This window comes from Leguminivora glycinivorella, chromosome 21 (genome assembly GCF_023078275.1).
Source record: "Leguminivora glycinivorella isolate SPB_JAAS2020 chromosome 21, LegGlyc_1.1, whole genome shotgun sequence".
Taxonomy (NCBI): Eukaryota; Metazoa; Arthropoda; class Insecta; order Lepidoptera; family Tortricidae; genus Leguminivora; species Leguminivora glycinivorella.
The window spans coordinates 519,661-533,214 of record NC_062991.1 but is presented as its reverse complement, the minus strand read 5'-3'; the positions used below and the strand labels follow the sequence as shown (position 1 = coordinate 533,214).

General features: G+C 41.1%; 1 protein-coding gene across 1 annotated transcript in view; it reads right to left on the bottom strand.

Moving 5' to 3' along the window:
* Positions 1–13,554, bottom strand: part of LOC125237289 (nascent polypeptide-associated complex subunit alpha, muscle-specific form-like) — a 121,151-nt gene that overhangs the window by 20,776 nt on the left and 86,821 nt on the right. The window contains 3 exon segments of the mRNA XM_048144278.1: positions 2,077–2,175; positions 3,948–4,079; positions 6,090–6,221. Coding sequence (XP_048000235.1) covers positions 2,077–2,175; positions 3,948–4,079; positions 6,090–6,221 — 363 coding nt within the window.

The following is a 13,554-nucleotide window of genomic DNA, read 5'->3' as shown; positions in this document are numbered from 1 at the left end:
GTGTTGATTTTAGGAAATAAAATAACCTTGCAAATGTTTAATGTATTGCCCAAAAAATATAAATGTGCTTATCAGAATATTCAAAAAATTGTTAATATTTCAAATAATTTATTTTTACTATGGAGTTATTATTTTTAATCAAATTTTGCTGACAACGTAAATGACCTAGAATTTCCTAGCCTTTTCCATTCCACGTCCATCTTTCATGAAGAGCCAATGCCAAGTGATTGTTTCGCCAATGTGTAAACAGCGGCTCTTATCTTGGCCAAGGGGTTCCACCAAGGGTTGGTGGAACCGTTGGCCACATGTGTACAGCGGCCATAACAATGAGTGAACAGGCATCTTCTAGGCGAGCTCACTCCATCGCAGGCCCTTTGCCTTTGGCTAGTCTGTGGCCAAGAGTAAGCCCATTTATAATAATTAAAAAAAAAAAAAAAAAACAATAGCATCTTCTAGGCGAGCTCAATCCATCGTTGGCCACGTCTTTGCCTTTGGCTAGTCTATGGTCAAGAGTAAGCCCATTTATAATAATTAAAAAAAACATGTATTGACACACAAATATATAAATAAAACAATTTGCACGCATGCCAAAAGAAACAGGCTCAGCAATTATGCTGCGTCAGCCATTTTATTACAAATTGACCACGCAGCGCTGATTTTCAGTCCGTCCCCTTTTCTGAACCTCATTAACAAGTATTCGCGGTAGATAATAGATATGTATTTGACACAGACAGTATTGATGCTCAAATAGGTACTATTACATAATAGCCAATATTCGTTATTTCCATGAAATCGAAAAGCAGAATAGAAAAGTACACACACACAGAGTCATCCGTTGGCGGAATATTTCGGGTCATAAATCAAAACTGGATGAGACAAGCTCAGGACTGGGACAAATGGCTAAGGTACAGCGGGACAAATCTCGACTGGGGGGCAATTGTAACTAATCCATTTTTTCCATTAGTACACTATGATGTTGAGTTTTACATGTATCCACTGTACACGCCTACCATTATATAATCGGTGGGCACTCTATTTAATAATGCAAACATTATAAAACATGGAAAAAATGGACCAGTTACATCTGCCCCCCAGTCGAGATTTGCCCCGCTGTACCTTACTGGAAAGAGAAGCCTATGCCCAGCAGTGGGCGAGAAAGGGCTGATATGATGATGAGAGACAGACCAAGCTAAATTGGCATCGATTCTGACAGCCAGATTAATTTGGCCATAACAATTTCGTAAATCACGACCGTGTGTTCTGAGCTAGGAATCAATTTCTATACATATTTTCACTTTGACGGATATGAGTGTAAAAGACACGCCGTGAAGTTTGAGTTACATACATAAATGCTAATCCCCTTAATCATGAAAATGTTTTGTCCTTTTTCTCACAAATCTATAAGTCAACCGTCAGGCCAACGGGACAGAAAGGGACAAACACTTTTTAACTAAACAGTTCAGTAACTTTTTAGGGTTCCGTAGTCAACTAGGAACCCTTATAGTTTCGCCATGTCTGTCTGTCCGTCCGTCCGTCCGTCCGTCCGTCCGTCCGTCCGTCCGTCCGTCCGTCCGCGGATAATCTCAGTAACCATTAGCACTAGAAAGCTGAAATTTGGTACCAATATGTATGTCAATCATGCCAACAAAGTGCAAAAAAAATAGAAAAAAATGTTTTATTAGGGTACCCCCCCTACATGTAAAGTGGGGGCTGATATTTTTTTTCATTCCAACCCCGTGTGATATATTGTTGGATAGGTATTTGAAAATGAATAAGGGTTTACTAAGATCGTTTTTCGATAATACTAATATTTTCGGAAATAATCGCTCCTAAAGGAAAAAAAAGTGCGTCCCCCCCCCCTCTAACTTTTGAACCATATGTTTAAAAAATATGAAAAAAATCACAAAAGTAGAACTTTATAAAGACTTTCTAGGAAAATTGTTTTGAACTTGATAGGTTCAGTAGTTTTTGAGAAAAATACGGAAAACTACGGAACCCTACACTGAGCGTGGACCGACACGCTCTTGGCTGGTTTTTTATGAATAAGGGGGTAAATGGTTGGTGGTAAACACATACCGTGTTTGTGCCGGCGATGGTGTCAGGCTGTTTGCCGAAACAGAAGTCTTTCTTGCCCGAGAAAACTTCGTAGATCAATTTTCCATTGAATACCGCTACCTGCAACGATACAAACACACATTAGTACATTTACACAATCTAGGCACATAGTGAACTGACAGTTTTAGTCAAATAAAAACATAAAAGGGCCCATCGCATGGCAGTTCTGCGACTGTCAAACCTAATATTGGTCGGTTCTCCCGCCTTTAAAGACGGTGTTATATATGCCACCAGTCATTTTCAAGATATTTAGAACTTGTTGTGTTTTTCTTAAGGCGGAAGGCGCGCAGTTTGGCCATCAGGCCGCGGAGTCCTCTTTGATCTGCCGACTCCTTGATCGCGCGCCGATGCCGATAATTTTATAGCCTCATGAGTATGCTGCGGCTTTCGGTAAGCCGAAAGGCATACAGTTTAACTCATGTCAACACTCACTTTGAAATCACGTCATGTGAGGTCGGGCCTTCGGTTGCCTCGACAACCTTATAGCGAAATTAATTTGTAGCGTGCATCCTTGTATTACTAAGCCGCACATTGGTCGTACGCCCCACCCTGTCCGTGAAACCGACCTTGAAGTTATTGTATTGGCTCGTGAGTATGCTGCGGCGTTCGGTAAGCCGAATGGCATGCAGTTAAACTCGTAGAGTCCCAGAAATCACGTTATGTGAGCCCGGGCCTTCGGTTGCCTGAGCAACCATACACCGAAGTTATCTCATATTCTTGGTCGAGAAACTTTTAAATAGCTGAAGGATCTTAGGATCGCAGAGGGTGATAGCACAAAAGATCCTATTGGGTCGAAGTGTATCCGTAAGGGCCCCGCAAATTTAAGAGAAGTTATCTTATATTCTTAGATATTGTGGGTATGTGACTATATAGACCTATCCGGGAGTGACATGCACGTCCGCATTTCCTACACGTAAATTGAGGCCCCACCGCCGAGGAGAGAGTATCGCGACTGTGTCTTTTTGAACGCTTTACGGCTAAGTCTTGAAACCAGGGGGGTTACCATGACGTACTAAAGACGTTCAGTTTAGGTTGAGAGAAAGGGACACAGCTATAGCTGCGTAGCAGTTACATAGCTCCGTCCCTCTCTCTCAACCTAAACTGAACGGCTTTAGCACGTCATGGTAACCCCCCTGGTGTTGTCGTGGGTTTCTCTACCTTTTGCGACGATACTTCTCCACTCATTGCGGTTCGATGCAAGTTCCTCCCACGTGTTACAGTCGATGCCGAACGCAAGGAAGTCACGCTTTACGCAGTCCTTAAATCGTAGTATGGGTCGACCTACGTTACGTTTCACGAGATGCGTTGTCTCTCGCATTCAGACGCTGCTTAAATCATCGGTCAAGATGTAAGAGGGCCATTTTTTTCAAAGTTGTCCACCCTACTTTTTTTGTAACATGGCTATTTTTTACGCGATTAATACTCAGAATCGCGAGGTCTTTCGATCCTGATAGGAATAAAAAAATATCCCAAGATTTCCATACATTTTTTCGAACCTTCCATTTCGTTACCGCCATACAAAATGTATGAAAACATGGTAACGGAATGGGAAAAAACCTTGAGACAGTTTTTTTCTCCTATTAAAATTGAAAAAGCTCGCGATTTTGGGTGGAAACCTCATAAAAATTTCCAAATCAAGAGTGAACAGGCATCTTCTGGGCGAGCTCACTCCATCGTAGGCCACGTCTTTGCCTTTGGCTAGTCTGTGGCCCAGAGTAAGCCCATTTATAATTTAAAAAAAAAAGAATCCAAAAAAAAATGGGGTGGACAACTTTAAAAAAAAAATGACTCAAGAGGCCTTATGATGATGATGTGGGTATGTATCGGTATACCTTAGGGCGGAAGGCTCGCAGCTTGTCCAGCAAGGCCGCGGAGCCTTCTTTGATCTCCCGCCGCGTGAGGTCCGCGGACCCCTTGGTCGCGCGCCCCACCATGTTCGTGAAACCGATGCCGAAGTTCAGCAACTGGAAAATAAAATGTACATTATACTTTTTAATTGAGCTTGTATAAAATTGTTTATGTACTTAATGGATTAGGAAAACTGTCAGACCAAGGCAGATTTACTGCGATTTTGATAACAAGGCCTGAGGGAGCAAATATTAAGGGCGCTTTCAAGAAAAACGTCAAAATAATGTAAAATGTATAGTTTTAGTCGGTGAAATACTACAATTTCCGTTATATAGTAGATATATTTAATTCAAGTTTCAATTAGACCATGTTATCTTCATTCTTATCAGACTGGATTTTTGAAAACTAACTTATTAATTATGAATTTGATGATGCACGTTTAGGATAACCCTCATATAGCGCTGAATTAGTCGATCTTATTTGTAAAATTTGGACAATTTTGAATACTGAAACTGGTAAATTTATAATACGTATATCCTGTACTACAATATTCTCAGGCTATATTTTTATTATAAGATTTTGAAACCTTCTGGGCGAGCTCACTCCATCGTAGGCCACGTCTTTGCCTTTGGCTAGTCTGTAGTCAAGAGTAAGCCCATTTATAATTAAAAAAAAAAAAAAAAAGAGTAAACGAGGCTAAGACGAATAATTTTTTTCAGAAATTACCTAAAATTGAGTGACAATTTCTTTGAAAATCTACACCACATCGAAGTTATTTTCGTACTAAATTAATCGCAACGTTTACTAACATTGCTCTTATGCCTTAGTTATTATAAATTTCTATTATATATTTTTGGCAATTTTTTGAAAACGAGCCTTCACCGTCACAATTATTACCACTTCTGGACATTTTCTCATATTTTGTTAGACCAAGTAGAAAAGTCCTATAATATCACTTCACTATCATCATCACTACATAGTATAAAACAAAGTCGCTTTCTCTGTCCCTATGTCCCTATGTATGCTTAAATCTTTAAAACTACGCAACGGATTTTGATGCGGTTTTTTTTAATAGATAGAGTGATTCTAGAGGAAGGTTTACATGTATAGGTATAATACCCGTGCGAAGCCGAGGCGGGTCGCTAGTGTTATATATTTGTAAACTACTCGCAAAGTCCTTTAATTTGATACTACACACGGTATGATTATGATTAAGCGCTTGGTTGCGATTTCACTATTTTTCACATGAAAGCCCTCTTAAATCGGAGCAGATTGTAAGATCAGGTTGATAGAAACCTATCCTACCTAACCTACTCGCTCTGAAAACTGGGAGGAAATTACACAAAACATACAAATAGAAAAGTACTGCTGTGGTACTCCGCATGTCGTCGTCTGAACTCTGGACTTCGTGCTATTTGATGCTACAGTCAGACTTCCCGTGAAGCATAATGGCCGCTGTACACATATGGCCAACGGTTCCACCAACCCCCTTGGCCAAGCGTGTAGAGGGCTACTTGGCCGTAAGTTGGCAGTTGGCGCTTGCGCTTGCCGGCCAACCGATTGGTGTCGGTTTTTTGTCCACACATCAAAGGATCTTGGCGCCAATGGTAAACTGCGTTTACACGTTGGCGCTTCATTCAGTTGGTCATCAGCCGTCAGAGAGGACAGTAGTGAAATATTTACGAAAATAATAAGTTTATCTATGCCAATAATAGTGTAGATTTGAGGAAATAAAATAACCTTGCAAATGTTTAATGTATTTCCTAAAAAAGATAAATGTTCTTATCAGAATATTAAAAATTGTTAATATTTCAAATAATTTAATTTTACTACGGGGTTATTATTTTTTAATAAAATTTTTCTGACAACGTCTATGACCTAGAATTTCCTAGACTTTTCCATTCCACGTCCATCTTTCATGAAGAGCCAATGCCAAGTGATTGGTTCGCCAATGTGTAAACAGCGGCTCTTATCTTGGCCAAGGGGTTTCACAAAGGGTTGGTGGAACCGTTGGCCATATGTGTACAGCGGCCATTAGATTAGGACTTAGGACACTAGCCTAAGCTACACTAACGCTTAGGGACGATAAGCTGCCAAAGTGTGCAAGTAACTAGTTTGTAAAATACCTTGTAATCTTCGTCAGCGCTCATCTGCTCCCGGGTCAGACCGGACAGGTACAGACACTTCCAGAAGTGGTTGCCGGGGCCGGCGTAGTGGTGACCCTTGTACGCCGCGAACAACCCGGGGTTGATGCCGATCTGGAAAAAAATAGATATTGTTATTCACTTATTATAAGGTTTCTTAATTTATTATTTTTACTTGTCAATGTTTAAAGACTGAGAGCTGGAAAGTAGTGAAGATGGTTTCGAGTTTCATTATATATAAACATAATGTACGTGTGTATGTATTTGGTACTAGCTTTTTCCCGCGGCTGCGCTCGCATTAGAAAGAGACAAAAAGTAGCCTATATCACTATCCATGACTTCAACTATCTCCACTTAAAAAATCACGTCAATTCGTCCCTCCGTATGAGTATGAGTATGAGTAGACATGTCGTAATTTTGAATACAATGTGTTGTATGTATCGTATAATCGGTATCATTGTACTTTTGTCAAATCCTTTGCTAGTACCTAGTAGTCACTAGTCAGTCTCAAAGTTTTGAATAATGTCACTAGCTTTTTAAAAAATTGTCATAAATAAAAATCGTGGAAGCTTAACGCGTTCATTCACTGCAAAATTATGTGAAATAGTATGAATATTTGTATGACGTGGCACGTAATAAACAACCTGTACTGTATGGTCACACCTCGGACACAGGCGATCAAATATATGAAAGAGGTGCGTTCCTAGCACAAAGTCTAAGCTCGTCACAGACCAACCCCTATAGACATCTATTACAAGACGACTCGCAGTGGCCAGCCTTCCTAGTATTTGCACTGATATAAGCGCGGGCGCTCGCCGTGCCCGATCAGTATCGACCAAGTAACAGACCCGAAAGCAGCGCGTGTTTTTCGCACAAAAAAATTGGAAAAGGGTATTTTGATGCCTTAAAGATGTCCACCTGTAGTGTGAAATGGTGTGGAAAGGTAACAAGAAGCTCAAATTTAAAAACAGACGGCATTACATTCCACAAATAAGTCATATTTATAATTTATTCAGAGCCGGCATAGGTCAACTTACATTGGCCACTTACGCGTCAGTAGAGGGACAGTCATACTTCTGTCCCTTTTCATCTGGCGCGACTGCCCGCCGTCCTTGAAACGGCCAATCACAGCGCGCTTAACACATTCCCCGCCCGCTCCTCGCACCCCAAACACTGGCGACTCGTATCGCGCACAAAATATACAAGATTTCTACTCTATAGGAGGTTCTCTGTGAAGCTCGTGTAGGTGAACGCGTACTATGTTTGTATAAGTGAGATATGACAGGTCGACTGTTCGCGTTTTTGACAGGCGGTAACTGTAAGGTAACCGAGAAGGGTGGGTGGCACTTTCAGCGGTGAGCGGGAGTGGCCATACTGTACGATAGTACTCTTTATTATACTGTGGTATGGTTATTTGATAATCCATACTAGTCCATACTATCCATCCATCCATACTATATACTATTATACTATATACTATATATACTATATACTATATATACTATATATACTATATATACTATATTACTTTACTATATAATATTATAAATGCGAAAGTAACTCTGTCTGTCTGTCTGTTACGCTTTCCCGCTTAAACCACGCAACCGATGTTGATAAAATTTGGAACAGACAATCTTTAGACCCTGAGACAGAACATAGGCTACTTTTTATTTCGAAAAAAGGGATGAAGGGGTTGAAAAAGAGGTTGAAAGTTTGTATGGGATTTCTTAATTTTAAAAGATAAAACCATGAAACTTTATATTTTAGCACTTGATAAGAAATCATTAAACATCTTGATAAGGTCGAACGCGATTAATTAACATTATTTTTACCTTTTTTTTTTGTGTGTCGTGCGGTGGGAAGTAAACATTAACTAAAAGCGGGTAGATTATATTTATTTGTCTACCCCGAACATTTATATAAATTAATATCGGGTAGTTTTGTGTTGTTTACATCTCCGGTGACATTTTGCTGGGACGTCAGTCTTCCGCGACCACGGCCAGTGCAACCTGGCCGAAACGTTGGGAAAAAAGGTAAAAATAATGTTAATTAATCGCGTTCGACCTGTATGTGACTTTAAATATGTGTACAAAGCGCGAGAACTTAAAGTGTTATCTTGATAAGGGATAGGGATAGGGATAGGGATAGGGATAGGGATAGGGATAGGGATAGGGATAGGGATAGGGATAGGGATAGCGATAGGGATAGCGATAGCGATAGCGATAGCGATAGCGATAGCGATAGCGATAGGGATAGAGATAGGGATACGGATACGGATAATATGGGTATCGTTAGAGGGATACGGATAATCGGTCGGCGGTCTCTTACAATCAATGTGCTCTAAGACGATCGTTGTTTGCTTGCTTGAAGATTACGTTTGCGATAAGTATAAGCAAAATGTAAAAAATTGTAAGGGATAATAGAAAAAAGTACTTTTTACCCACCGATCATAGTGTCGAAATACGGGCTATGTGGGATGTTTATAAAGGTTTCCCCAGCATATATAGAATTACCTACGCTGTGGTCGATGTGTAATATTTCTACAATCATTGCAAGCAAAAGTATTATGTGCAATCGAAATAATCGCAGATAAATATACCTACAGAGAAACCTACGGATCCAAATGAAAATGTTAATGAATACTTTTATTACGCGGGCGAAGCCGCGGGTAAAAGCTAGTTTGAAATAATTTTCAGGGTAAGCAGGAACATAAGTCATACTGCGCTACATTCACAATGGGATCAACCCCGAAATCGCGAAAACTACTCTCCTACACAAACTACCAAGTGGTTTTTGAATCAAGACTTCAAGGTTTCCCAATTGTACACACAATTTCTTCCATTCGTCTCGTCCTCAATTTCTCCGTAGCTAGGTAGGTAGGTACATTGGATAACGTTACCTGCGTCAGTGTTGCGTCACCGCTGCGTAGCCAATACATTACGTGCATGGCCGATCTGTCACACCTTTGATACCGCGGCTACGGATCTGTGCCGAAATGAGGGCGATAGGAACTTGCCCTTTCGTGAGAGCGTGGAGGTTATCATGATTGGGAATTTGAAACATGGCTGGGTATTAGGTACGTTATAATAACGATTAGTAACCTGAGGCTCGGAGTTCGAAATTTCGCGATTCCCGGGACCTAATACTAAATCCAAAATACAATAATTGCAAGTTTAAAGATATTAGATTAGATTACTATGACGACTAGTCTAGCCCAGTGGGTAGCAGTGGCGTACCGTCGACACAACTCGTTTCCCAACGGATTCCCTAAAATTCTGCAGTATCTGTAGAACCCAAAACCGGCTTTACCAATGAAAATGTTCACGCCTCGCCACTGGTGACAGTGACCCTATGAAGCCGAGAGTCCTGGGTTCGAATCCCTTTCGACCCGTCAAGTTGTGTTAACCCTAAGGACGTTTTCACATTATCCGATCCGATATCGGATGTCGGAAGCATTTCAATGGAAAAAATCCAAGATGGCGAATGTAATGTATGGGATATCGGTCCTACATCCGATATCGGGTCGGATAATGCGAAAACGCACTAAAAGTGGCAACGCAGCAATGCGAACCGAACGGAGACAAGTTTGCACGAAGCGAGACATTCCTACTGCCGAAATTTTTTTTCTGAAATAAGATTAATTTAACCTGTAATGAATTTTACACCAAGAAAAAGGTAACAGAAACTAATTTAGTTATTATTATTAACAATTCCTCAGATGTGAACATTTACACATGTCGCTATACCTACTAACGGGTTACGTTTCACAAATGGATCTTAACACTTTCCAATACGGTTTACATTTGTACATAACCATAGGACACACGGTTCGACCTCTAGCCCTTATTACCGATGCAGTAAGGTCGAATATTGATGAAGCGAGCGTGAGAACACGTCGGAGGCGACACGTGATCAACCCTACTGGTGTCGTAATTATTATTAGGTTGTATTATAGGGGTTATCCATACTTCCATACTAATATTGTAAATGGGAAAGTGTGTGTGTCTGTTTGTTTGTCCATCTTTCACGGCAAAACGGAGCGACGAATTGACGTGATTTTTAACCCTCGACGCAAAAATAACGGGGTGTTATAAGTTTGACGTGTCTGTCTGTGCGTGTGTCTGTCTGTGGCATCGTAGCTCCCGAACGGATGAACTGATTTAGATATAGTTTTTTTTTTGTTTGAAAGCTGTGTTACTAGTTAGTCGGGAGTGTTCTTAGCCATATTTCATGAAAATCGGTCCACTATGTCGCGGTCGGGGGTTTTTTTTTAAATTTTAATTTTGTGGTTAGGTTATTTAAGTGGAGATTGATGTTAGGCGAAATACCTGTTGACGTAATACGCTTTGGCCGAAATGCTATTGGACGACATGCATGTTTGACCAAAAGCGTGTTGGACGAAATGCTAATTGAAATACCATTTGGACGAAATGCTATTGGACGAACAGCTAACAAATCATCTAAAGTAGTAGTGTAAGTACCGTCGAGGAAATTGATTCTTTAGCTGTTGACGTTTCATATTACTTTTGACAACTCTAAAGGTGCTGTGCTGCTGTTACACGGGCAACACAATAGGCTAGTTTCCTACTAGACAAATCAGCTCCTTTTTAACCGACTTCAAAAAAGGAGGAGGTTCTCAATTCGACTGAATGTTTTTGTATGTATATTACTCGATATCTCCCAGAATCGTCAACCGATTTTCAAAAATTTTCCAACGAATCGAACGGGTATAACCCCGAGATGGTCCCATTGGCACCAAGTCGGGGTCCGATGATGGGATCTTGGAGAAATCGAGGGAATTCTTCAAATGTTATAGGCACATGTAATAACGTTGTCGCTCCGGCCAATAATAGATTAACAAAAAAATGAAAGTATTTTTTTCTTGATGTTTCCAAGACGTGTTATTCATTTATGGAGTATTATATCTTGGGTGTTATTGTGGGGGTCATATTACACCAGACCTACAAGACGCGTCACCTGTATAGAATAGGGTCTCGAGCGTTGCCTCCCGCGACCTCTCGCCCAGACGCCCTTAGCTGTCACGTCCGCGCCGCACGGTACCCTACTATATCTATACACTACGTTTCGTTCGGTACCTAGCAAAGAGGATCGAGTATATACACAACAAGCTTTTGCCCGCGGCTTCGCTCGCGTTAAATTCGAAAATTGCGGAATGCTCCCTACAAACTAGTTGACTACGGAACCCTAAAAAATGGTAACGGAACGGGAAAAAGCCTTGGGACACTTTTTTTCTCCTATTAGGATTGAAAGAGCTCGCGATTCTGAGTGGAAACCACAAAAAAAATCCAAATCCTGGACAACTTTGAAAAAAAATGGCCCACTGGTCCGACAGAGCCTTTGGTTAGGCCGCTAGAATCTACGCATCCGATACGCAGCATTCAGCCTTAGTTGCCAGTCCACAGAACATGGTTCACGCGACCTTATAACAATCGCTGTGACCTTGAGGGTCAGGTGACGATTGAATATGGATGACTCCAACGACAAATAACAAGCGAGCCAGAGTAACACAAAAAATATGCTACGACAGTGGCAAACAAGTATATGGCCCGCATGCGCGGATCCAGGGGGGGGGGGGGTCATGGGGGTCATGACCCCCCCCTGGAGCCTAGGTTGGCCATACAAATAGACCACGTGACCCCCCCCTGGGGCCTGGGCCTTTACCACGTGACCGGGGCACGAAGCTGGATCCGCGCTTGATGGCCCGCCTGATGATAAGCAGTCTCCGTGGCCTGTGGACGTCAGCAGCTGTAGAGGTTTTACAGTCGAAACTAACACTGCCGTCTTCGTTGAGCTCTGGCAATCTTACTTGCCGGCAGGAACACAATACTATGAATAGAAATATGTGGTCGACCATAGTTTCTACCGGGCAGGGGACGCAACAATCCTTCGGTAATTGTGTGAAAATTTCGACCCTTGCCACGGTGACCGAATGGACGAGTGGTTCAGGCATCCGTGGCTAAAATGGAGGACGCTGATTCGTATCCAGCTTTGTACACTTGGAGGCCTTGGTAATTTTTTCTTTGTATATTACATTTATTTCAATTTATTTCAGACTATGAATAGGGTCTAGTGTTATTTTATTTAGCTGCGATTTTCTGTAAGATGGACGTAAAGTCGCCATCAGGTTATACCTCAGCTGTCAAAGCTCTCACAAAAGTATAGAGTCGTGTTCTGATATTTATTAGAGTGTCAGATACGATATTTTTGACTGTACTTCCCTAGTCAGGCTCTTCTCTAAATTCTATTCTTTTACAAATAATGTGAATAAATTAGGTTTTTTATATTGAGAGCGCTGGCTAAATCCAGTATGGTCAGTAATAGAAAACCTTGGTTTGTTTTTCGTCTGAGTGATAAAGACGACATGTCATGTGTAGGCGTCTTAGACTGAACGACGCCTAGCCGTCACGCCCCTTTGTCTACAGTTTATCGTACAGTCAGCTAAATATATATTTAGTCTACGTATTTACAATAAACTTATTTTTACCTTCAAAAAAACAACGACCAACTTTTAAATGTGTTTGGTGGGATGTCGTTTTCTAGTGGCGCTGAAACCTGAGGTGTTTCATGTGCTCTGTCTATCCCTTATGACTTACAGACGTGAGTTACCTAGCTGCTACATAGGTCCAGAAAGGTAATTGACGGACTACATTTGTATGAAAAACAAGTTTAAACTATCTTAATAGCCCTTTCGATTTGACGCGACTGTTCAAAACTGTTACTCTGGCCATGCGTGTTTACTCCGCGTTTCGGTAACACTGTAGCGCATGTTTACAAATTATTTAAATTTTCCGTGAACTTTCGTACAGAGGCGCGTATTCGAAACGGGTATGTTTATACACAATACACAAGGCCCTAAACATTGTACACAGGCCATATTGCAACTTAAATCACAAGCTGTGTCACTGACGAATGTTATACCTAGTTTCTAACCCCGACGCAAAAACGACAGGGTGTTATAAGTTTGACTTTACGTGTCTGTCTGTCTGTGGGTCTGTTTGTCTGTCTGTCTGTCTGTAACTGTGTGTGTCTGTCTGTGGCATCGTAGCTCCCGAACGGATGAACCGATTCGGATTTAGTTTTTTTTTTGTTTGAAAGCTGAGTTAGTCGGGAGTGTTCTTAGCCATGTTTTATGAAAATCGGTCCACTATGTCGCGGTCGGGGGTTTTTTTCAAAATTTATAATTTTGTGGTTAGGTTAGTTATAGCAAAGAGGATCGAGTATTATAGAGTTACTGTCGAAGTATAATGTGTAATCACAGTGCATAGACTACCATCTCTTGACACAGGCTTAAAACTTTTGAACCTTAGTTTTGACAATTTGGTCCATATTCTTAGCTTGATATGTTTTAAAATGTCAAATATTAATATTAGCGCCATCTAGCTGAGCGTACCCCAAAGGTGTAATGCCATCTAGGCCACCGTACCTT